The 27,457-nt window shown below is 36.1% G+C and overlaps 1 protein-coding gene across 1 annotated transcript; it reads left to right on the forward strand.

Annotated features, from left to right (window-relative positions):
* Window positions 1-23,384: 23,384 nt before the first annotated feature.
* On the forward strand, window positions 23,385-24,350 carry LOC139871018 (uncharacterized). Its single transcript, XM_071858770.1, has one exon. The coding sequence runs from the start codon at window positions 23,385-23,387 to the stop codon at window positions 24,348-24,350; it is 966 nt and encodes a 321-aa protein (XP_071714871.1).
* Window positions 24,351-27,457: the final 3,107 nt, after the last annotated feature.

A 27,457-nucleotide genomic window follows, 5' to 3' on the forward strand; every position in this document is an offset into this window, starting at 1 on the left:
TACAAAGAATTTACTGCCTGCAAACCTTTGGAATTTGATGGAACCGAAGGACCGATCGGATTGAAACGGTGGACCGAGAAGGTCGAATCGGTGTTTTCCATAAGTAAGTGTACTGAAGAGGACAAAGTGAAGTACGCTACGCATACCTTCACAGGTTCTGCGTTAACATGGTGGAATACCTATCTAGAGCAAGTGGGACAAGACGATGCGTACACACTACCGTGGTCAGCATTCAAGCACTTGATGAACGAGAAGTACCGTCCCAGAACCGAGGTCAATAAGCTCAAGACAGAACTTAGAGGGTTACGAACCCAAGGATTTGATATTACCACGTACGAAAGACGATTCACAGAATTGTGCCTATTGTGTCCGGGAGCATTCGAAGATGAGGAAGAGAAGATCGACGCGTTTGTGAAAGGATTACCGGAAAGAATCCAAGAAGATATAAGTTCACACGAGCCCGCCTCCATACAACAGGCATGTAGAATGGCTCACAAACTAGTGAACCAGATTGAAGAAAGAATTAAAGAACAGACTGTTGAAGAGGCCAATGTGAAGCAAGTCAAAAGAAAGTGGGAGGAAAATGGTGATAAGAATCACCAATACAACAACAACAGCAATTACAACAATAATCGCAACAATTATCCCAACAATCGCAACATCAATCGTAACTACAACAAATGGCCCAACAACAACAACAACAACAACAACAACAACAGCAACTACAATAATCATCCCAACAACAATAATAACCGCAACAACAACAACAATCAGAAGCAGCAATGCCAAAGGTGTGAAAAGTATCACTCGGGGTTCTGCACCAAATTTTGCAACAAGTGTAAAAGAAATGGTCATAGCGCGGCGAAATGTGAGGTCTACGGACCAGGGGTTAATAGAACGAAAGGAACAAATGGTGTTAGAACGAGTAATGGCGGAGCAAGTAGTGTCGGAGCAAGTTATGCCAATGTAGTTTGTTATAAATGTGGAAAACCGGGCCACATTATTAGAAATTGCCCGAACCAGGAGAACACGAATGGACAAGGCCGCGGAAGAGATTTCAATATTAATGCGGCAGAGGCACAGGAAGACCCGGAGCTTGTTACGGGTACGTTTCTTATTGACAATAAATCTGCTTACGTTTTATTTGATTCGGGTGCGGATAGAAGCTATATGAGTAGAGATTTTTGTGCTAAATTAAGTTGTCCATTGACGCCTTTGGATAGTAAATTTTTACTCGAATTAGCAAATGGTAAATTAATTTCAGCAGATAATATATGTCAGAATCGAGAAATTAAACTGGTTAGCGAAACCTTTAAGATTGATTTGATACCAGTAGAGTTAGGGAGTTTTGATGTGATAATCGGTATGGACTGGTTAAAAGAAGTGAAAGCAGAGATCGTTTGTTACAAAAATGCAATTCACATTATACGAGAAAAAGGAAAACCCTTAATGGTGTACGGAGAAAAGGGCAACACGAAGCTACATCTTATTAGTAATTTGAAGGCACAAAAACTAATAAGAAAAGGTTGCTATGCTGTTCTAGCACACGTCGAGAAAGTACAAACTGAAGAAAAGAGCATCAATGATGTTCCGGTCGCAAAAGAATTTCCCGATGTATTTCCGAAAGAATTACCGGGATTACCCCCACATCGATCTGTTGAATTTCAAATAGATCTTATACCAGGAGCTGCACCAATAGCTCGTGCTCCTTACAGACTCGTACCCAGCGAGATGAAAGAACTGCAAAGCCAATTACAAGAACTTTTAGAGCGTGGTTTCATTCAACCAAGCACATCACCGTGGAGAGCTCCTGTTTTGTTTGTCAAGAAGAAAGATGGTACATTCAGGTTGTGTATCGACTACCGAGAGTTGAACAAACTTACCATCAAGAACCGCTACCCACTACCGAGAATCGATGACTTATTTGATCAACTACAAGGCTCGTCTGTTTATTCAAAGATTGACTTACGTTCCGGGTATCATCAAATGCGGGTGAAAGAAGATGATATTCCAAAGACTGCTTTCAGAACACGTTACGGTCATTATGAGTTTATGGTCATGCCGTTTGGTTTAACTAATGCACCAGCTGTGTTCATGGACCTTATGAACCGAGTGTGTGGACCATACCTTGACAAGTTTGTCATTGTTTTCATTGATGACATACTTATTTACTCAAAGAATGACCAAGAACACGGTGAACATTTGAGAAAGGTGTTAGAAGTATTGAGGAAGGAAGAATTGTACGCTAAGTTTTCAAAGTGTGCATTTTGGTTGGAAGAAGTTCAATTCCTCGGTCATATAGTGAACAAAGAAGGTATTAAGGTGGATCCGGCAAAGATAGAAACTGTTGAAAAGTGGGAAACCCCGAAAACTCCGAAACACATACGCCAGTTTTTAGGACTAGCTGGTTACTACAGAAGGTTCATCCAAGACTTTTCCAGAATAGCAAAACCCTTGACTGCATTAACGCATAAAGGGAAGAAATTTGAATGGAATGATGAACAAGAGAAAGCGTTTCAGTTATTGAAGAAAAAGCTAACTACGGCACCTATATTGTCATTGCCTGAAGGGAATGATGATTTTGTGATTTATTGTGACGCATCAAAGCAAGGTCTCGGTTGTGTATTAATGCAACGAACGAAGGTGATTGCTTATGCGTCTAGACAATTGAAGATTCACGAACAAAATTATACGACGCATGATTTGGAATTAGGCGCGGTTGTTTTTGCATTAAAGACTTGGAGGCACTACTTATATGGGGTCAAAAGTATTATATATACCGACCACAAAAGTCTTCAACACATATTTAATCAGAAACAACTGAATATGAGGCAGCGTAGGTGGATTGAATTGTTGAATGATTACGACTTTGAGATTCGTTACCACCCGGGGAAGGCAAATGTGGTAGCCGATGCCTTGAGCAGGAAGGACAGAGAACCCATTCGAGTAAAATCTATGAATATAATGATTCATAATAACCTTACTACTCAAATAAAGGAGGCGCAACAAGGAGTTTTAAAAGAAGGAAATTTAAAGGATGAAATACCCAAAGGATCGGAGCAGCATCTTAATATTCGGGAAGACAGAACCCGGTATAGGGCTGAAAGGATTTGGGTACCAAAATTTGGAGATATGAGAGAAATGGTACTTAGAGAAGCTCATAAAACCAGATACTCAAAACATCCTGGAACGGGGAAGATGTACAAGGATCTCAAGAAACATTTTTGGTGGCCGGGTATGAAAGCCGATGTTGCTAAATACGTAGGAAAATGTTTGACGTGTTCTAAGGTCAAAGCTGAGCATCAGAAACCATCAGGTCTACTTCAACAACCCGAAATCCCAGAATGGAAATGGGAAAACATTACCATGGATTTCATCACTAAATTGCCAAGGACTGCAAGTGGTTTTGATACTATTTAGGTAATAGTTGATCGTCTCGCCAAATCAGCACACTTCCTGCCAATAAGAGAAGATGACAAGATGGAAAAGTTAGCACGAGTGTATTTGAAGGAAGTCGTCTCCAGACATGGAATACCAATCTCTATTATCTCTGATAGGGATGGCAGATTTATTTCAAGATTCTGGCAAATATTACAGCAAGCATTAGGAACTCGTCTAGACATGAGTACTGCCTATCATCTACAAACTGATGGGCAGAGCGAAAGGATGATACAAACGCTTGAAGACATGCTACGAGCATGTGTTATTGATTTCGGAAACAGTTGGGATCGACATATACCGTTAGCAGAATTTTCCTACAACAACAGCTACCATTCAAGCATTGAGATGGCGCCATTTGAAGCACTTTATGGTAGAAAGTGCAGGTCTCCGATTTGTTGGAGTGAAGTGGGGGATAGACAGATTACGGGTCCGGAGATAATACAAGAAACTACCGAGAAAATCATCCAAATTCAACAAAGATTGAAAACCGCCCAGAGTCGACAAAAGAGCTACGCTGACATTAAAAGAAAAGATATAGAATTTGAAATTGAAGAGATGGTCATGCTTAAAGTTGCACCTTGGAAAGGCGTTGTTTGATTTGGTAAACGAGGGAAACTAAATCCAAGGTATATTGGACCATTCAAGATTATTGATCGTGTCGGACCAGTAGCTTACCGACTTGAGTTACCTCAACAACTCGCGGCTGTACATAACACTTTCCACGTCTCGAATTTGAAGAAATGTTTTGCTAAAGAAGATCTCACTATTCCGTTAGATGAAATCCAAATCAACGAAAAACTCCAATTCATCGAAGAACCCGTCGAAATAATGGATCGTGAGGTTAAAAGACTTAAGCAAAACAAGATACCAATTGTTAAGGTTCGATGGAATGCTCGTAGAGGACCCGAGTTCACCTGGGAGCGTGAAGATCAGATGAAGAAGAAATACCCGCATCTATTTCCAGAAGATTCGTCAACACCTTCAACAGCTTAAAATTTCGGGACGAAATTTATTTAACGGGTAGGAACTGTAGTGACCCGAACTTTTCCATGTTTATACATATTAGTTGAGATTGATATTTACATGATTAAATGTTTCCAACATGTTAAGCAATCAAACTTGTTAAGACTTGATTAATTGAAATATGTTTCATATAGACAATTGACCACCCAAGTTGACCGGCGATTCACGAACGTTAAAACTTGTAAAAACGACATGACGATATATATATGGATATACATATGGTTAACATGAGATTATGATAAGTAAGTATCTCCATAAGTATATTAACAATGAGTTATATACATATAAACAAGACTACTAACTTAAGGATTTCGAAACGAGACATATATGTAACGATTATCGTTGTAACGACATTTAAATGTATATATATCATATTAAGATATATTAATATATCATAATATCATGATAATATAATAATTTAACATCTCATTAGATATAATAAACAATGGGTTAACAACATTAATTGAGATCGTTAACTTAAAGGTTTCAAAACAACACTTACATGTAACGACTAACGATGACTTAACGACTCAGTTAAAATGTATATACATGTAGTGTATTTAGATGTATTAAAATACTTTTGGAACACTTCAAGACATATATCAAAACACTCATACTTAACGAAAATGGTTACAGTTACTTTCCCATTCTTTTCTTTCATCAAGAATTCTAGTCGTATTCTTACCCGTATTATACACAGCTTCAAAACGTACTTACTATGGGTATATACCAATAGGAACTAGCATGGGATTCCACTCTTGATTATGTCATGTATGACTAATCAATTTTAACTTCTACCATGAGCTAGTCAACTAACTAGAACTCCTTTTAACCCCACTCACCACTCACCAATTACCACTCATCATTCACTCCATTTCACTTCCAATTCTCTTTCTAATTCTCTCTCAACACACACACACACACACACTATTATGAACGTATTTTTCCAGTAGTTAATCATCATCTTCATCAAAAATCACTTCAAGAATCAAGCTATAATCATCATAGGAAGAACACTTCAAGAACACTTCAAAAATCCCTTCAAGTTTACTAATTTACTTCCAAGCTTTCTAATCCATTCCAAGTAATCATCTAAGATCAAGAAACCTTTGTTATATACAGTAGGTTATCTTTTTTATTCAAGGTAATATTCATATTCAAACTTTGATTCAATTTCTATAACTATAAACTATCTTAATTCGAGTAAAAATCTTACTTGAACTTGTTTTTGTGTCATGATCCTACTTCAAGAACTTTCAAGCCATCCAAGATCCTTTGAAGCTAGATCATTTCTTGTCACTTCCAGTAGGTTTACCTACTAAACTTGAGGTAGTAATGATGTTCATAACATCATTCGATTCATATATATAAAACTATCTTATTCGAAGGTTTAAACTCGTAATCACTAGAACATAGTTTAGTTAATTCTAAACTTGTTCGCAAACAAAAGTTAATCCTTCTAACTTGACTTTTAAAATTAACTAAACACATGTTCTATATCTATATGATATGCTAACTTAATGATTTAAAACCTGGAAACACGAAAAACACCGTAAAACCGGATTTACGCCGTCGTAGTAACACCGCGGGCTGTTTTGGGTTAGTTAATTAAAAACTATGATAAACTTTGATTTAAAAGTTGTTATTCTGAGAAAATGATTTTTATTATGAACATGAAACTATATCCAAAAATTATGGTTAAACTCAAAGTGGAAGTATGTTTTCTAAAATGGTCATCTAGACGTCGTTCTTTCGACTGAAATGACTACCTTTACAAAAACGACTTGTAACTTATTTTTCCGACTATAAACCTATACTTTTTCTGTTTAGATTCATAAAATAGAGTTCAATATGAAACCATAGCAATTTGATTCACTCTAAACGGATTTAAAATGAAGAAGTTATGGGTAAAACAAGATTGGATAATTTTTCTCATTTTAGCTACGTGAAAATTGGTAACAAATCTATTCCAACCATAACTTAATCAACTTGTATTGTATATTATGTAATCTTGAGATACCATAGACACGTATACAATGTTTCGACCTATCATGTCGACACATCTATATATATTTCGGAACAACCATAGACACTCTATATGTGAATGTTGGAGTTAGCTATACAGGGTTGAGGTTGATTCCAAAATATATATAGTTTGAGTTGTGATCAATACTGAGATACGTATACACTGGGTCGTGGATTGATTCAAGATAATATTTATCGATTTATTTCTGTACATCTAACTGTGGACAACTAGTTGTAGGTTATTAACGAGGACAGCTGACTTAATAAACTTAAAACATCAAAATATATTAAAAGTGTTGTAAATATATTTTGAACATACTTTGATATATATGTATATATTGTTATAGGTTCGTGAATCAACAGTGGCCAAGTCTTACTTCTCGACGAAGTAAAAATCTGTGAAAGTGAGTTATAGTCCCACTTTTAAAATCTAATATTTTTGGGATGATAATACATGCAGGTTTTATAAATGATTTACAAAATAGACACAAGTATGTTAAACTACATTCTATGGTTGAATTATCAAAATCGAATATGCCCCTTTTTATTAAGTCTGGTAATCTAAAAATTAGGGAACAGACACCCTAATTGACGCGAATCCTAAAGATAGATCTATTGGGCCTAACAAACCCCATCCAAAGTACCGGATGCTTTAGTACTTCAAAATTTATATCATATCCGAAGGGTGTCCCGGAATGATGGGGATATTCTTATATATGCATCTTGTTAATGTCGGTTACCAGGTGTTCACCATATGAATGATTTTTATCTCTATGTATGGGATGTGTATTGAAATATGAAATCTTGTGGTCTATTATTATGATTTGATATATATAGGTTAAACCTATAACTCACCAATATTTTTGTTGACGTTTTAAGTATGTTTATTCTCAGGTGATTATTAAGAGCTTCCGCTGTCACATACTTAAATAAGGACGAGATTTGGAGTCCATGCTTGTATGATATTGTGTAAAAACTGCATTCAAGAAACTTATTTTGTTGTAACATATTTGTATTGTAAACCATTATGTAATGGTCGTGTGTAAACAGGATATTTTAGATTATCATTATTTGATAATCTACGTAAAGCTTTTTAAACCTTTATTGATAAAATAAAGGTTATGGTTTGTTTTAAAATGAATGGAGTCTTTGAAAAACGTCTCATATAGAGGTCAAAACCTCGCAACGAAATCAATTAATATGGAACGTTTTTAATCAATAAGAACGGGACATTTCAGGAGTAAGATCCGACATGTTACCGATGAACCAAACTGCTCTCGACCAACCCTAAACCGACAAACAAAAAAGAAAGGAACGAAGATACTTACTCAAACGAGACCCAAAAATGACTGACATGAGTGGACGCCATTTATCGCCTCCGTCGGAACAAGTAGCTAGAGAAAGTAGGCTGGAAACAACGAACATCGGAAAGGGTGAGAAGCTCTGCCATGATAGTGAAAAAGAGCAAAATAAAGCAGTAAACGCGGTCATCGGACCTTCAACGAGAATTCGGAGGCCGAGAAGCCCTCAAACGACCGGTGGAGACAAAACGGGAAGCGAGAAGGAGAAGATCTAAGCTAGAAATAGGGAGGAAGCAGCGGTTTTGGTGCCGGAATAAAAGATGGGTTCTGGCAGGAAAGAAAGTAGACAAACATTGTGGGTTCCGGCCGGAGTAAAAGCAGCGGAAGCACTCAGATATAATCTTCTGCCACCACATAGAGAGGTCAATTAATTTACATTTCATATACATCATATGTGCAGTTAGATACAAGAAGTAGACAAACATTGTGGAATGGGAGATTTTTTCTAACTATAATGAAATTACAAAAAGTATAATTAGAATAATTATAACTAATCTATTGGCTCTATTAATCCAGGTAACGGCAAGCGTCGATTTATTGGCGACTTAACTGTCGCATAAAGCCTAAATTGAGCTTCATCCAGGTTTAAAACCCATAAAAATTTGATTTTACCATTTTCATGGCGTCTCACTCTTTTTTTTTATTTTTTTTATTTTAACCTACTTATTGGTTGGAGGTTCATTCAGAAGCAATCTCTCTAACATTGAAAGGAAGAATTTTCTCTACTCTTGGGGTGTTTCACTTAGGGTGAAGAAATGACTTACCTTTATTCAGGGATAAGGGGAATGATTGTCTACATTTTACCTCCTCATACTCCACTTATTTGGGAATAGGTTTTATTCTTGTTTTTTTTTTAACGGCGATTTTTTGGCATCAGTAGATCATTTATTCTTGTTGGGGCGAGGGTTAGGTCATGGTTTCGAGCCTCGCTCGGCCTATCCTATTAATCAATCTGTCTGAAGGTAAAAGCTATCGAAGGTAAAGAATCATTGATTAGTCTTAAAAAGAATATCATACACGTGATGACATTGCACTTTCACATCACGCATCTCACCGTCACCCCCAAGGTAAAAGCCTTTGAAGTTACACATACGCCTCTAAGCCTAGGCATATGCCACTTCACTTCATCAGTCGTACATGTCAGTTGAGATGAGCCGACCTTCTGCTCAATGAACAGTTAACAACAATTGCTCACTTTCGTGGAGAAGAGTAACCAATCCCACACAATAATTTCGTCGCTCTCAATATCAACAATTCATCATGTCCTTCGACCTAACCGACCGCTATGTCCATCATCGGCTCACCGGTCTTCCTTACCTGCCAATCAGTTAAGACCAACAAGATTCGCCCATCTCGTAAGCTCATTAAACGCATGAAATTCATCTCCGCTCCGGATTTCGCATGACAAGGACGATGAAAGCTCATTCGCCCTCCTTCACTTCATATGAGGTACTTATCGCAATGCTCTCGAACTTCTACTTTCAAGATAGTTGAATCGTTTTTGTCCGCAATTCACCATAACTATCACTGCTGCACCTAGGGGTTTCTTACCAGTACCCTAAGTACATCGTGACTACACCGTCATCGGAGTTGAACATTACACTCGCAGGTATAAAAGGGCACCTGACGCAGTGTCATGCATACTCCCAACACTATATATCGAGTTTTAGAAACTCGATCCTTGGGTTCCATATCCCCGATGTCACCAATCACGCCACATAATGACCCAAAGTCATACATACGCGACAAACCTAACTGTTTATTGACTAACAATCTTCCTAGAGAACACCTGCTACTTACATTCTACGAGGCCAAACGATATAGCCTAACGAAACCTTTCATCTAACACTAAGGAGAGGCATGGGAGCACCAAGTCTTACACCCTTCCGCACACCGATACAACCACTAATACAAGGGAAATTTCGTTAGGAATGTTACCCTACATCTCCACATCACATTAACACAACCATCATTATACAGGTCTCACTCCCGCGAGTTTAACGACCCAAAGACTCCTCTATTCGCCAATTCCAAAGCGAATGACAACTAGAATCATGGCATGATTCGCTAAACACACCCTACAGAACCATAACAATTAATACTATCAAGAGACTTGTTATATCCCATCACATGATCAAGTCTCTGTCACACATGCACGTCGGTCATCCTAGTTACGATAGGTAACTAAACCAATGACAGTCACAATAGCGCGCCCACCACTTAGGGTGACTAAGCACGCACCAAACTCGTAAGTCTACCCACTCACCTCAACTAATCACACCTACCGTAACATTCCCGTCTCATAAGGAACTCGATGCAACCACCAGCACATCACCGAAAACCACTATATCATAGGAAGCAATACACGATTCCTATTTTGCCCCGAATCTACACTAACCATGCCACATTTCCTCCGTTCGCTACTCGGCATGTCATCTTTAGTGCCAAGATACACGGTTATAATAATGGTGATCAAGCATTAATATAATTGCGTACCTTACCATTTCCACATGTCCATATAAAGTACTTTACCCGGACTAGTGCGACATACATACAAAACCAAAACACGCGATAATTCCTAGTACACCCAAATAATCAAAGTCCTTACGGTGAACTTGATCAATCTAAACCGTCAAATAACCGAATCTCTCCAATAGATTCGTCCCTAGGACACCGTACAAAATACATAGTATAATAATATATGCGTATACGTATAACGCAACAACAAGTCAACCTACTACCTAGGTGACAATCATCAAAACAACGTCCAAGTCCACCTACTTACATTAGGCACTATCTGTGACAACCCAGAAATTTTTGACCAAATTTAAACTTAATCTTATATGATTCCGACACGATAAGCAAAGTCTGTTAAGTTGAAACTAAAAAATTTTGAACTGTGTTCATGTATTCTTTTAACCTCGACCAAATTTCGACGATTCATGATCGAATATATAAATGGATATGAATATATATATGTATATATATATTATAACTTGAAAATGTTAACAAAGTATTAAATGTATAATATTTTACATTTAACGTATTTGTCTCAATATATGCTTAATATATTCATCTACGGAATTAGAAGATAATACCAATGATTGGATTAGTAGATATTTCAACAATTATAAATCCCGTAAATATTGTGATAAGTCTTTGTTGAGAGGTCCACCTTGATTTAAGAAATCTTTCCTTTTTGACTGTATTTGAATTAAATATATAAATAACTTGCAACGTTTATATAAAAAGTGTTTATATATATTATATATATATATATATATTAAGGTTCGAAATTATTTTTGTAAATGATAGTAACACCCGTTTATTGTTCCATTTGATAAATAAATATTATATACAAATTTATATTTTTCTAAACGAAAATATATATTTTACAATGTGATAATGTATAGAATTGAATTAGATATAAAACGTTTCGATATTATTAAGTATATTTTAATAAACAACGAGGAGTTGATTTATAGAAGCAAATGACCAAAATACTCAAATGTATAAGTTATACTTCGAGTAATATAGTCTATCGATGATTAAGTCTAATTATTAATAAAGGTACACGTCGCGAAATGTAAAGTGCTAGTTTTCTAAGCGTACGAAAATGCGTTCGAGAAACTGGAACCGGGACATAAGTCGAACGTAAATGTACAAGACATCGGAACCAAAATTTCAAGTTAACTAGGCACGAGAATATAATATAATATATAATTAATTAATATAAATTATATATATTATATATTTATTTAATTATGTCGACAAGCAAAACAACAAAAGAGTGTGAGCTGGAGGAGACTGCCATGTGATCGCATGGCCATGAGGAAGAAACCCCATGCAATCGCATGGGGTGTTGGTGACTGAAACATCTATAAAGCTCGTTCGATTCTGGTTCCAATTTCATCATTCCATCTCTCAATCTATCAACTCTCTGTATATATATAATTATTATTATTATTATTATTATTATTATTATTATTATTATTATTATTATTATTATTATTATTATTATTATTATTATTAAGATTAATAATATTATTATTAATCGTATTATTATTTTTATTTAATAGTATGGGTATTATTATTAGTATTATACATAAAATATTACGACGAGGTCATGAGCGAGTTATTTCAACACGGGTTTTGCGAGTGGGATAGAGCTAAGAAAATTATGGGTTATAGCTATGGAAGTTATGAGTATGGTTCGAGGGTTTTGCTCGCGAGTCAAACTAGTGTTTATCATCTCTGTTGCGTCTACGTACTTTTCTGCAATATTGAATCCCAATATTGATACGTAAGCATTTATATCTTATCTTTTATTAATAGTGTATCCATGTCTAGTTTTCGAGTATATATGTTTATGCATGCTTGTATGCTTTAAGTTTGTCGTTAGATAGTTTATGATGAATCATGAATTTGATACATATGTTATTGATAAAAGGTATATGATATGCATGTCGTTGGAAAGTTGTCGAAAAATTAATAACTTTTCATTTAGAAATCGTGTGTTTTCGATGAACGAATTAAAAGTTATGGTCAACTGAATTATGATTAATATTAATTGAAATTGTGTTTGAGACTGTAAATTGATATTTAAACAACTTGTTTATAAGATTGATAAATTGAATTTTCAAATATTACTAATCGAGTAAAGGAATTTCTATATAAGGCACGTCTCGTCTTGTTGAATAATTGTCAAAGTTGACTGTCTTATCATGTTTTAAAGCTTTATAAACACTATAATCTGATTTTACAAGTATTGGGAAACTATGTGAAATAATAAAATACTTTCAATTGCCATGATAATTCAAATATAATATAGCTGCTGAAATAAATAATATTTTGAGTTTGATAAACTATAAATTCGTTCAATTATCAAGACTTATACTATGTAAATAAACATGTATAGATTTAAAGATCATATTGGGTCAGGTTGACTTTTGAGATGACTTTTGTTAACTTTTGTATGACGGTCTCGAGCATTAGGATTGTGATACACTATGACCTGACATAGCTTGTTAAACATCTATTGACCAACATATATTCTCTAGGTTGAGATCTATGGTTACTTTGCATTTCGAGTTTCGGTCACATTTCGATGAATGAATTTATGTGCTGCTAAGGTGAGTTTATAGATCCCTTTTTAATTGCTTTTGCAATCTATATTTTTGGGATGAGAATACATGCACTTTATTTTAAACGCAATGAACACAAGTACATACTAAATTCTACACTGAGTTTGAACCAAAAATCCCTTAGCTTTGGTAACTAGTAACTGCCGGTTATAAGAACTGATGGGCGCGAGTAGTTGTATATGAATCCATAGGGCTTGACATCCCCGTCTGTTCCAGGTATAGAAACCCTAGCCTGAACTATAAAACAGACGCAAACTATTTGAGTTTAATACACGTTGGATTGCGTGTATTGTACATGTTGGTTGCATGTATGTTAAAACATGGGTACTTATTATAACGTTAAAGTTTAGTTACCAGGGTGCTCAATTTTGTAGAATATTTTGATAAACGTTTTGGATGAAATAACTGAAATCTTGTGATCCACCTTTATATACGGATTATGCGCAACATTAAAACTATGAACTCACCAACCTTTGTGTTGACACTTGAAAGCATGTTTATTCTCAGGTTCCTAGAAGTCTTCCGCTGTTTGCTTATATGTGATACAAGCTATGTGCATGGAGTCATACATGCTTTATTCGAGAAAACGTTGCATTCACAAAATCATCACCATGTATCTTATTTTGACTGCATTATCAATGAATGTAGTATTGTAAACTATTAATTACAGTGATTGTCTATATGTAGAAATCATCAAACGTCAAAAACCTTGGAATTTGATATTCAATTATGGTGTGCCTTTTCAAAAGAATGCAATGTTTACAAAACGTATCATGTAGAGGTCAGTACCTCACTGTGAAATTGATGAATGATGTATTCGTCCAAAGGGATTTGGAAGGATCATCACACTATCTATCTAAATCACCAATTTTACGCATGAAATAAAGCCCCAATAATCACACATTAGACAAACACAAGTCCTAGTTAGACCAACTATACGCTAAGGTACTAATCGTTCCAAGTCCGATACGTATTCCTACGAGGCCTACACACAACACATATACAATTCACTCTAAGTCTAGGCACCTATCCCAAAGTCACCTATATCCCTTAGACCATGCTCTGATACCACTTGAAACAACCCAAATCCGATTTACCAAAAATGACAACACTTTTTTTAATAGTATATTTGGACGTTCATTACAATTTCAACATTTTCAGCCCAAACCAAATAACCCCATTGGATCCCAACACATTCAAACTTGCTTTAACACGTTCATTAGAACCTTAAAGGCCCGTTACATAATGAATAGGGTAATTACGACCCAAACACGCAACCAATCGGGCTAAGACACAATAACCCAACCCAATACCAAGAGCATAATCCTGGGGATTTACCAAATCCCCAATCCAAGTCCGAGCAGTCAAAGCCACCCCGTCATAAGATCAAGCACTCCTAAGCGTCTAGTCTAGTTACTAGATATCTTCAAGCCAAATGGTACCTATAAAAAGGTAAACAACGAGTGAGTAATCATAACGCTTAGTGAATGAAATAAGTATACATATACATATATAATCTACTTATTTGCAAACACTTACTCAAATACCGAACACAAGCTAGCAATCTAATTAGCATAATATAACAACGTATAATGCTAAGCACACGCAACATACAAATATGGTTCATACAACGTACACTATGAAACATTAACCCTTATTTTGTCCCACGTTTACCAAATCCGATTTTAACACAATCATTAAACAACACGCACATTATGGTCGACCATAAAACACCGGGGAGGTAAACGCCACTGCCATTCTGTTCATACAACATACACGATGAAACACTAACCCTCATGGGTGGTATCGAACGCACGAACTTAAAACCCACCCGGTACACTCAATGTGGTATCGAACTCACGAACTTGAATGAATCTAACGTACACGAATAACATTATACCCACATTTCACGCCATAACACGATGTGGTGTCGAACACACGAACTTGAGTGAATCCATCGTACACGGATAGCACTATACCTACATCATGTCCCACATAAATAAATAAATCATATACATACACATATAATCATTCCACTCACCTCGAAGCGCACGCAAGTGATGTCTAATATGATTTCCGTCCTCATATCCGGGCAAGTAGCTACCTATATCACACATAGGCACAATATACATATAAATATCAATTCTCTAAAAGAGAATCTGACACACACATCCCTTGGCCTAAGGGTCACACCTTGCTCGCCAAAACCCGCCGATTTAAGAACTAATGGACACAATCCAATTACCACTTCGGGTGGTAATTCAAACTTACACTACCGAGTACAATTTAGCCTAAATTACACTCGTCTTCAAATAGACCTAACCTAGGTCCCGACACTAGATCACTAGCTCAGTAGTTATCATACCCGAAACGTTACTTACAACAATCCTTTCAACATACCTAATATTGACCCATATTGCGTTTGACCACCCTTGACTTATGTCAAATTCACCCATAATCACTAATGTCTAGTGATTATGTCTCTAAAATATCCATTAACACATAAACCAAGTATTTACATATTTGATTCACCAAAACATGACCCAAACCTTAGTTTTGACAATAAATGAAAGTCAACACTCATTTTGACCAACCAAATATTCTTAAGAATATCTTACACAGCCTTACACTATCAATCTAGTGTCTAACACCTAAAATCAAGGCAAATATAATCAAATTCGTCATCTAACCCTAAACCCACAATAATTGGGTTTACATATCCAAATCACACACCAAAACCCCTAATTTCATGAGAAATGGGGTTTATAACCCAACACTAACTCAAACCCTAACTCAAAATGGATATCAAAGAACAAAATTCGGATCTGAGGTTTACCTTATCACCAAAACGAGTGCTATTAGCTAGAATCGCCAAGATGCACCAAATTCCACTTGGCTATCATCACCTTCATCACCATTTGAAGCTTTCTCTCGCTAGAACCACTTCCTCTCTCTAAACTTAGGGTTTGGTTGGAGAGAAATGAAGATAAGAATGAGATCTTGATCAGATCTCAAGCCTTAAACACGTCCATAAGTGAAAAGACCAAAGTGCCCTCATCAATTATACAATTTTACAAAACAAAACCTACCAGCACGCATATGCGCCTCATATATTCATTATATGCGCCGCATATGGCCTTTAAAAAGATATTCTCAGCATATTACGGACACATGCACCACATATTTTCGTCTGACTTCAAGTGGCTCAAAATTACACTACATATGCGCCGCATATGGGGTTTATATGCACCACATTTGATCAGTTTGCAACATTTCCTTTGTTTTGTCATCTTGGTTCACTTTAGGCCAATCTTTTTTAAATTTAAACTCTTATTGATCGAATATTCACCTTGCTAGCTCAATCGACATCCAAAAGCCTGCTTCAGAAAATAGGTCGTTACAATCGGCCCCGTATTTAGATCGAATTACTTTAAACCATAACGCTTCCTTTTAGATTTTGAATCTACAGCATCACTTACATAAGAGGCTTATGTTTTTCGCTTTCAAGCTCCTGATACCTAGCCCTCATTATTTTTAACCGATAAGCAGTTATCCCATCCGACTCATGTTAAGCCTTTTTTTTTTTCGAGGTGTTCCAAAAAAGTCTTTTCCTTATCAATTCACAGTCTCTCAATGTTATGTAAGGTTCCCAGAAGAATGAAAGGTAAACTAATGGGAGACTCCACAAAATCGATTTGGTTAGTGTTAATCTACCGCCAGGTTTTGTTTCTGACTGTTAATCTTGAGAGAAGTCGCTCGGTCACTGGATCCCACACATTTGCTAAAGACATCCAACTTCCAACATGTAATCCCACGTAGATAAATGGAATTTCACCCGGTGCACACGTTATAATTTGAGCCAATTTTGATGCTTTGTTCGTGACATTCAACCCAATTAACTTACTTTTTGAAAAATTGATTTTAAGACCATAAGTTTCACCGAAACAATGTAAGACGTCGATAAGGATGAATGGATTGTTTATGGACAAATCACCAAAAACAAAGCATTATCTGCATACCGGAGATGAGTTATGGACAACCTTTCATGACCACTGATATACCATTGTATTTTTTACAGGCTACTACTTCGGTCATGGCAATATTTAACGCATCTATCTAAATAATAAAGAGAAAATGAGAAAGATTTTCACCTTGACGTAGGCCCCTTTTAAGGGAGAATTCGAGAGTTGGGCAACCATTAATAAGAACTGACGTCCGACAAGAGGATAAACAACCCATAATCCAACTCCTCTAGGTCTGCCCAAAATTCATCTGCCGCATAATGTGTTCCAAGAAGTCCAATTGACACAATTAAAATATTATTCGAAGTCGACTTTAAATAAAAAAGTTTTGGTGCCATCTTTTTTCACCGTACATTATCCTTTTAATTTTTGCAAAATTACAAATATAAAATTGGTGTATTGGTGATAATCTGACTTTCTATCAGGGAGGTCAAGGTTCGATCCTAATCCCCTTAGCTGTAAAATATTTTCATTAAGGTTACTCACCAATTTCATGGGTTTTGAAAATTGCAGACCTCTTGCATTCGAGTTTTACCCGATGAAATTTTACCACCTGTGATATTTGTATGAATTTATTGTGGAGGTTTCCTTCTGAAGACAATAAGACTATAATGTTTCCCATAGAATGAAATGAATTTTGAGATATGAATGAATTTCGAGATAGTGCTTAGAGTTAGAGACGGTAATGGATACCCGATCCAGTGGATATCCACCCGATTATTCGTGGATATGGACGACCTAAAAGAATATGGATACGGATATGGATGAACCGAAATGGATATGGATATGAATGAAAATTTAATCCATCGCTTTCACCCGAAATAACAAATATATTAATTTATCACGCGAATTAATATCATTTATGGAGTAATATTTCATTAATTATATTCAACTTTCTTTATTTTTTCTCTAAAAATATAAAAAAATTCTTATATTTTGTTGTGTTTAAATCATTAAAAGTATTTATCGTACTTTGGTGGTTTAAATGTGATTCCATGTAACTAAAAAGTAAGCAACTTACAAGTAATCGATATCTTTACACGTTTAATAGGCTATTTGTTGACTACTTGTTATATAGATTAGTAAAAATGTGACTTTCGGTAGCATAAACTATTAAGAAATATTACTTTGGATCGTATTTGTTAAAAATAAAATAAATGGATATGGATATGGATGATTATCCGACGGACATGGATGGATGAAATTTTTGTAAATGAATATGAATATGAATATAAAACAAAAATAAAATAAAATGAATATGGATACGATCTCACTCGATCTATTGTCATCTCTATTATTTAGAATAACAACTAGTGAAATGACCCGTGAAATCACGGGTTTGTTTAAACGAAACAGTTTAATGATATGTTTTAGGTATTAAGTGAACATAAATGTTAAAATTATTTAGTTTAATGACCCGTGAAACTACAGAGTCCGACTAAGAAACTCGTCAGCTGAACATTTCATCAAACACCTATAATGCATATTAAACAATCCACATCCAATTATAAGAGATGATATTGGTTGGCATTTTATTTTAAAAGTGTCAATTAAAATATAAATTTAGAATTAGTTTCCTTCTGCCTAGTTTTTATACATTCCCGTATTCAATTCAAAATAATTAATAAAAAAATTATTTAATTTTAATAAATTAAAATAATTATTAATAAGATTTAATAATAATAATTAATTAATAAGATTTAATTTTATATTAAAATTATTTAGATTAGTGACATCACCCATCATGCTTATATTTTTTTCTTTTTCTTTTTGATTTTTTCTTAACAAAGAAATTAGTCTAATAATGAAATTATCATCTTAGTATTTTAATATTAACTATAGATGACTTGTAACTCTGCAAGAAAAAGTAAAAAAAAAAATGGACTCGTAATCAAAAATAGCATTGGTAGGTTTGTAAATAATGTACGGAAACAAGGGGAGAATTATACAAACATCCCACACGCTACCAACTCCACCCTTTTTGGCCGGTAGTTGGCAGCCGCCGACGTCATGTCATGTGCCCGGTTGCGGCTGCGGGACCCACTTATGGGCTATACCTTATCACCTAAATGGGGCCAACTTATATAAACTCTATATCTATTTATATACTTTTGTTTTGTGCCAACTGACCTTCTCCACATAGTTTATCCTTATCCTCGATCCTCTAATAGTAGTCGGACTATTTACGCTTGAAATGACAAGTGAAAAATAATACATAAACTAAATTGCGATTATTTATTTATCAAATCAATGCCATCATTTTTTGGCATTAAGATCGACACATATTTATAGAATCGCTTAACGTAATTTTCTTTGAATATACTATTAACATAAAGTAGGTGGCTTTTGTTAAAACTATATACGGAGTAATTACATACATATATTCGCTTAATCTAAAATATCATGCATGTTATCGTATAATCCCTATACTTATTTCTAAGCTAAATTATATTTTGAAAAAGATGGAAGGACGAGTTATGATATTTGATATCTTAGGATACATATTGCATGTGACAAAGTTTGACATATCATGACTTATTAGTGTTATTACTTTATTTAACATAAATTATATTATTACATATACCAGCCGATATTTAGTGTGGATATTAATCATTTGTTTCTAATTATCAATTTATCATTGAAATTACATAGTACGGAAGTTAGAATGGGTCATTTTGAAGGTTTATGACCTTTTAGTGGAGTCCTGGACTTATACACGATAATAAAGTGCACTTAATAAGGGGTTAGAGACTTGTGTTGATCTTTTATTCGCAAAAAAAATAATATTTAATAAAATTATCTAAAGATCTAACACATACAATTGGTGCGGAGTCTACCAGACTCGTGTTGATCCTAAAACACGGTGATAACAACCAATAAAGCATCGTTTACGCGTCCCGTCTGGTAGATTTTTTGCCTCGGATAAATCGAATAAGTTTGTCCGGATAGAAGGCAAGTTTATCAATCCTAAGGTTAAGTGCAAGACAAAGATTGTCCGGGTTCCGAATTAGAGAGATTAACTAAGTTTGTGGTAAACATGGATGACAGGGTGATGTTTCGTCCACCAAATAGTTAGGTGTTCCAATGTTGTTCTATTCTCGTCGCTTCGTTGAGCGGTTAGACTTTTTTTTGTTTGGTTGTATTATTTTTATTCTTGCAGTCTTTTATTTTTTAGTTTGTTTAGTTCTTGTTGTTGTTTCGGTTTTTAGGCTTGAGTTTATTTTAATTCCTTCTTCACTTGGGTTGTGTAACTGATTTTTTTCCCAACGGGTTTATTTGTTTTGTCTTGTACTCGTATGGTTTCTTTTATCTTTGATGAAATATTTCCGTTCTATTAAAGTTTTCGCCTTTCGGGAAAAAGTAGCTTTTTTGTTTGTATTTTCTTTTAATTTAAAAAAGTTTAAGGTTTATATTTATATACTTCTTATTTATTTTATTTTTATGTATTTATCAGGTTGTGTGTAGGTTTAGACAAGGCCACCTTACAAGATTCTTACAGGAAATTTTGGTTCATCGTCGAACTAAAATCATGGCCAGAGCGTCGCTATTCCTTCGTGAAATACGAGTCAAGCGTGCTCGCATCTGAGGCTGTCCATAATCTGAATGAAGTTCCACTGTTTGGCAAGCCCATCTTTGTCGGGAGAGCAAAACAGTCACATTCTTTTGGTCCCAAGGTCACATCATCTCCTCATTTTCGTAATCCGATTTTAATATTGATGTTATTTGAAGGTTGAAGCTTAGTGTTTTGTTAGTTTCCTCTCTGCCGCTATCTAATGAAGCGGCTGTGGCGTGCCTTTCTCGGAGGTGTGTCCTTGGTAATGAGGTGTTTAGATGGGACACTTTCGGTGTAATTGTTGTTTGTCAAGATGTTGAGAACGAGGAAAAACTATTGGTTGATCACCTTACGTTGGATGAACTGTTATTGGTTGAGCCCTTTTCCACTCGTTCACAAAGCTTTTTCCATTTCTCATGGATGACGATCTCTGGGATTCTGGTCAAATACACGTCGCCGGAGAATATAAATGTAATTGCTGCGAACTTTGGGAAGGTTCTTCTTGTGAATAATTATGTTGCAGAGGTATCCCATTTAGGTTTGGTTCACGTATTCATGAAAAAAAAAAAAAAAAAAAAAAAAAAAAAAAATTGGGGTGTGTGAGAGAGAAAGAGAGAAGAGAGAGAGTGAGGAGAGAAAATCAAAACAAATGGGCAGGCACGAAACAAACTCGAGTTCAATACAACGGTAGATTAGAAGATCGAATAACAAGGCTTTTTGGAAACCATTTGACCTCGTTCATGTTCTTTAACTTCCCGGAAAGTTGGGGCGTGGAGGAGCTATGGAGAACGTTTAAGAAAGTAGGCGATGTTCGAGATGTGTACTTGGCCGGTAAAAGGCTGAAAAGCGGCCAACGTTTCGCCTTTGTTAGATTTGGGAATGTCAAGGATGAATACGTTACCCTCCTAACTCTAAAAAAGGTAACTTTTATGGGCAACCCGATTAGGGTCTTCAAAGCTTTCAGGAAGAATGAAACTGATCAAGTACGTGGTAAAAAAGATCAACCAAGTATTGTCAATAGGGATCACTTTCCTCCCTTGAATAGATCTAATTTAAATGTTAGAGATGATCGAAAGTACAATGAAGTTCTAAGAAACCAAGATGAACTACGAGATCTACGTGATAAGCTTCCTCCCAGAGATCTTAGAAACATGTTACCAAATAGAAACAATGTAAAAGCAAATACTGGAAATTCTCCAAAAAAGATTTCCATTCGTGAAAGTAGCCATAACATGCACCTTCTAAAAAGGTCTATTATTGGTGATGTTCATGATTGGAAACTCATCCCTGTAATCCATGAACTCTGTGTTGCAGAGGGAATGAAGAAATGTGATATCAAGTATCTGGGAGGTAAAGACCTACTTTGGGTTTTCAACTCCCCTATTGAGGCGAAAGAAGTTATAAACAATAAAGATCACTCGATTCACAAATGGTGTAGAAAGGTTCAAATTCTTAACTCTCCATGTTACTCGAATGCTAGACTAACATGGCTAGATGTCATTGGTGTTCCTGTTACATCCTGAAACTCTAGTACGTTTAGAAACATTGCAAGTCACTGGGGGCAAGTTCATGATACAGGAAATTGTGATTTAACTCAAGGAAATCAAAATCTTAAGGCTGGGAATGTTCTTATTCTCACATCTGATTCAAAAACAATCGATGGCAAATTTATGGTGGAATCAAGCCAAGGTATATTCACAGTTAACATTAAAGAAAACTTGAGTCTAAACTCGCAGATATGTGTGAGAACTACTGAGGTTGACAATCAAGATGAAAAAGAGCCATCTGAGAACGAATTCGTGGACGATACTTTTGACAATGGTGATAAAGATGATGAGGATGACGAGTTTGTAGATGACTCGTTCTCAGATTCAGAGTATGACGAAGAATTTGTCCTTGAAGATCCAAATATTAATGTTGTTAATCAAGTAATTTCCGGTGAGGATGAAAGAAAAGAACAATCACCGGTGAAGAATTTTCATGAAGATGAAGAATCCGGTTGTTTGGGGATCCAGCACATGTTTCGAGAAGTCACTGGTGATAATGGCATTGGAGAAATAAACTGCAACGGTCAAATGTCATCATGCGCATCTCCACTACCCAAAAAAGATATTGGAAATTCCTCGAATACTGATGTTAATTCTAACTCAGTAAAAGATAGTAGGCCCAAAATGACACATGAAAATTCACCACAAGATGGGCTTGTGAGGGGCCAAGAGGGTGACTCTCTAAATAATCCAGTTTTAAATAGTCCAGTTATGGGAAAGTCACTAAATAGTCCAGTTATAAATAATTCAGCTATGGATAACGGACTTTTCACTGACCCATCTCCTTCCCATAATCCAACTCAGTCAAGTTCCAATGGGCCATCTGGATTGGCAAAGCCTATTGGGCATAGTTCGAGACACAAAAATCATCAATCAGTGAAACATAGTAAAAGGAAAGAAGGGACGAAGACATCATCTGGAGCTAAAAAAGTAACGGAGAAGAAAACAATGGAACAAAAGAAGAAGGACTGCTGCTGGTCAACTCTAAGGAAATGGAAATCATCATCGAGAATGTTAAACGTTAAATCATCGGCCAGAAAATCAAATCCGACTCAACCCTTGAGATCAAAGTGTACTTCTTGCAGAGAAAATTCTTCTAAATCCACTGGGTCTTCCGATGTCTATAAATGTAACAAAACTGATTGCTCCTTCAATTCAAACGACTCAGCTGTAATTAAGGAGTATGGCACCAAACTGGGACTCAAATGGAAGGTGCGACCTTCCCATCAGTAAGTTAAGTTGTCTGTATCTCGTCACTTTCTATATTCATGAAGTCTATATCACTAAACATTAGAAGTTTTAAAATTGGTGGTGTTGAAGATAAATTTGGGTGGGTCCGTAAATTAATAGTTAGTGAAAAACCAACTTTTTTGGCACTACAAGAAACCAAACTACATACTGTTGATTTTAGATGGGTATTTTCACTTTGGGGATCAAATAATTGTGAGTTTATTCAAAGGGCAATGGTTGGTAAATCAGGGGGGCAACTCCTAATCTGGGACACGGATGAATTCGAAGCTGAAAGTACCATTGCCATTGATTTTGTTATTGGTATAAAGGGTGTTTGGAAAAAGTCAGGTTCTAAAGTTAATATACTCAATATACATGGACCACATGATGACCATAATAAGCAAACATTATGGGCCTCCCTTGTGAGTCTACTGTGTAGTAATAAAGATGAAGCATGGTTGATTTGTGGTGATTTTAATGAAGTGAGGTGTCCAAGTGAGCGTCTAAACTGTGATTTTATTAGTAACCGTGCTCGCTGGTTCAATGATTTTATCGAGCAGTGTCATTTAGTAGAGATACCCTTGAGTGGAAGGATTTTCACGAGAGTTAGTGAAGATGGCATAAAGTTTAGTAAATTGGACCGTTTTCTTGTTTGTGAAAAGTTCATGGATATTTGGCAAAATCTTTCAGCTACTGCACTAGAAAGAAAGCATTCGGACCACTGTCCAATTATGCTGAAGGATGATGAGAAAAACTTTGGCCCTAAGCCTTTCAAGTTATTTGATGCTTGGCTTGATGAGGATGGTGTAGATCAAATCATTAAGGATGCGTGGGATATAAAACCCTCAGGTAATAGACTTGACTGTGTGTTCAGGAACAAACTCAAGAATGTAAAGGAGGCATTAAAAAGTTGGAGCAAAACAAAATTCAGTAGTCTTGATAATGAGATAGAAGCATTAAAAATTGCTGCGCAAGAAATGGAGACTAAAGCTGAATTAGGATAGTTGGTTAGTAGTGAAATTGTCAAATGGCAGAATACACGCAAAGAGTGGCTTCAAAAGGAAGGAACCAAAACAAAAATGCTCAAACAAAAGGCTCGTGTTCGATGGATACTCGAAGGTGATGAAAACTCTAAATTTTTTCACTCCGTTATCAAAAGAAAAAATAGTAGGAATAATATACGAGGGATATCGGTTAATGGGCTTTGGGTTGATGAGCCCTCGTGTATCAAAGACGCAGCTTTCAATCACTTTAAATCACTCTTTGTAGAACCTGATGTTACTAGACCAAGTCTTGAAGACCTCAATTATCCCTCGATCTCAATGGAAGAAGCTAACCGACTTGAATGCCCGATTGATGAAAAGGAAATCCACGATGCTATTTTTGATTGTGGTAGTACAAAAGCACCCGGGCCGGATGGATTTAATATGCACTTTTTCAAAAAATATTGGGATGTCATCAAAGTAGATATCATTAGTGCTATTAGTTGGTTTTGGGATAAATTTGAATTTTCAAGGGGTTGTAATGCATCTTTTGTTACGTTGGTTCCGAAGAAAAACGACCCTCTTTATTTAGGTGACTATCGACCTATAAGTCTAATTGGGAGCTACTATAAAGTAATTGCTAAAATCCTCTCAAATCGATTAAGAAAAGTCTTACCTTGTCTCATTGGATCCGAACAAAGTGCTTTTATTAAAGGTAGATTCATTTTGGATGGTACGCTAATTATAAATGAAAGCATAGATTTTCTTAAAGCAAAAAAGCAAAAGGGTGTCATATTTAAAATTGACTTCGAAAAGGCATTTGATTGCCTTAATTGGAACTTTCTTATGGAAGTCATGAAGAGTATGGGGTTCGGTTCTAGATGGCGGAAATGGATTTTCTCTTGTCTAAGTTTCGCCTCTATTTCAATCCTAGTGAATGGTTCGCCTACAAGTGAATTCTCTTTAAGTCGTGGTGTTAGGCAAGGCGACCCGCTTTCGCCATTTCTTTTTATATTGGCTGCAGAGGGTTTAAACATTTTAGCAAAGGCGGCTACGGAAAGAGGGTTATTCAAGGGTGTAGAAATTGGAAAAGACAAAGTGTTGCTCTCGCATCTCCAATATGCGGATGACACTGTTTTTATTGGTGAATGGAGTCGAGAAAATGTATATAGCCTTCGTAATCTATTGAAGTGTTTCGAGTTAGCTTCGGGTTTAAAAGTCAATTTTCAAAAAAGTTGTATATACGGGATCGGGGTAGGGTTCGAAGAAGTAACTCATTTAGCAAGTCGTATTGGGTGCCAAGTAGGGAAATTCCCCTTTACGTATCTAGGTCTTCCTATTGGGACTAAAATGAATAAATTAAAGGATTGGAACCCGGTTATCGATAAAATCAAAAATAGGCTTTCGGATTGGAGAATGCGTTCGATGTCGTTTGGAGGAAGATTGGTCCTTATTAAATCGGTTCTTAATAGTCTCCCGTTGTATTATTTCTCATTGTTTCGTGCCCCGCCGTGTGTGATAAAATACTTAGAGAGTGTGAGGAGAAATTTCTTTTGGGGCGGGTCAGGATCCGAGTCAAAAATCCCATGGGTTAAATGGGACTCGGTCGTTTCTTCCTATGAAAATGGGGGGTTAAATATCGGACTTTTAAAATATAAAAATCTTGCTCTTTTGGGATAATGGTGGTGGAGGTTCAAAACCGAAACCAATTCCTTATGGGTCAAAATCATTCGAAGTATTTACGGGTCTACTGGTGGTTTGGAATTGGGGACTAATTCATTTCAGTCCTCTTCTTCAAGCCTTTGGCAAAAAATTATTTCATCAGGTACTATTATTGAAGATTTGGGCATCGAATTCAAGAGCTCGTTCAAGAGGGTTATTGGAAGCGGTGCTGACATCAGTTTCTGGAATGAAAAGTGGGCTGGGAATTTCAAACTTAGTGATCGCTTTCCTAGGCTATATAGACTTGAAAAGAAAAAAGATTGTCATATAAAGGATCGGGTCATTGTTGACGATACAGATCGAAGAATGGAATGGGACTGGTCGAGGGAATCGTCGGGTCGGGTGTCATCACAACTTGCAGATCTTACCGAACTGTGTGCAGGGTTACAGCTCGATGCCCGGAAACCAGATTCTTGGTCCTGGACACTGTCATCATCCGGCAAGTTTTCTGTTCGAACTCTCACTATTAATATTGAGAATCATAGCTTAGCTAATTACAATGCTTCTGAAGAGACTCTACGTAATCGGTTGGTTCCTAAAAAACTAGAGGTTTTTGTTTGGAGAGCAATCAAAAAACGAATACCGGTTAGGGTCGAGCTTGATAAAAGGGGTATTGATCTTCATAGCTCTAGATGCCCACTTTGTGACGATGATATAGAAACGGTCGAGCATTCTCTAATCTTTTGCAAGCATTCATTAGATGTGTGGAACCGGATCTTCGATTGGTGTGGTTTGGGTAACTTTTCAAATCTTAGCATTAGTGAGATCCTGCGAGGCAAATCTTCGAATGTTATGTCTTGTATCGGGCGGCAAGTTTGGCAAGCTATTGAATGGGCTAGTGCGTATTACATATGGAAGAACCGGAATAACAAAGTGTTTCGTGGCAAATGTTGGTCTGCTCCGATGGCTTTAAGTGAAATACAAATAAAGTCATTCGATTGGATCTCTCACCGTATCCATGGAAAAAAGTTGGATTGGCTCACTTGGTTGAAGAGTCCGAATACTTATTTTTCATTATAATTGTCGTGTGTATTGTTAGTTATTGTCGTGTCGGGTTTGTCCGCTCACAAACCCATTCTCCTGTTTGTTCATGTAATTGTTGGGATGGTCTAGTTGGCCTTCCCTGTTCTCTTTGTTTCTTTTGGTGTGGTAATAATATCCTGCTCTTCAAAAAAAAAAAAAAAAAAGGAAGTCAAGAGCAATTTAACCCATAATTCATTTCATATTCGAGTGAATGAGGTGATCGAGGTCGTTGTACTAATCGTATTTTTCGCTTTGGATTCTCTAAAGAGCTCTTAACGTGGTCTCATTGTGGGGTTTGTAACGAGAAGACTATACCGGTTGCGGTTCGATTATTGGTGAAGACGAGTTAACAAAAGGAGATGTTATTGCTTCGGTTTTTAGAG

Source organism: Rutidosis leptorrhynchoides, chromosome 10, assembly GCF_046630445.1.
Source record: "Rutidosis leptorrhynchoides isolate AG116_Rl617_1_P2 chromosome 10, CSIRO_AGI_Rlap_v1, whole genome shotgun sequence".
Classification (NCBI taxonomy): Eukaryota; Viridiplantae; Streptophyta; class Magnoliopsida; order Asterales; family Asteraceae; genus Rutidosis; species Rutidosis leptorrhynchoides.

What these genes read in the sequence shown, in the direction of transcription:
- LOC139871018 (XM_071858770.1), top strand. Translation starts at nt 23,385, where the DNA reads ATGAAGTCTATATCACTAAACATTAGAAGTTTTAAAATTGGTGGTGTT.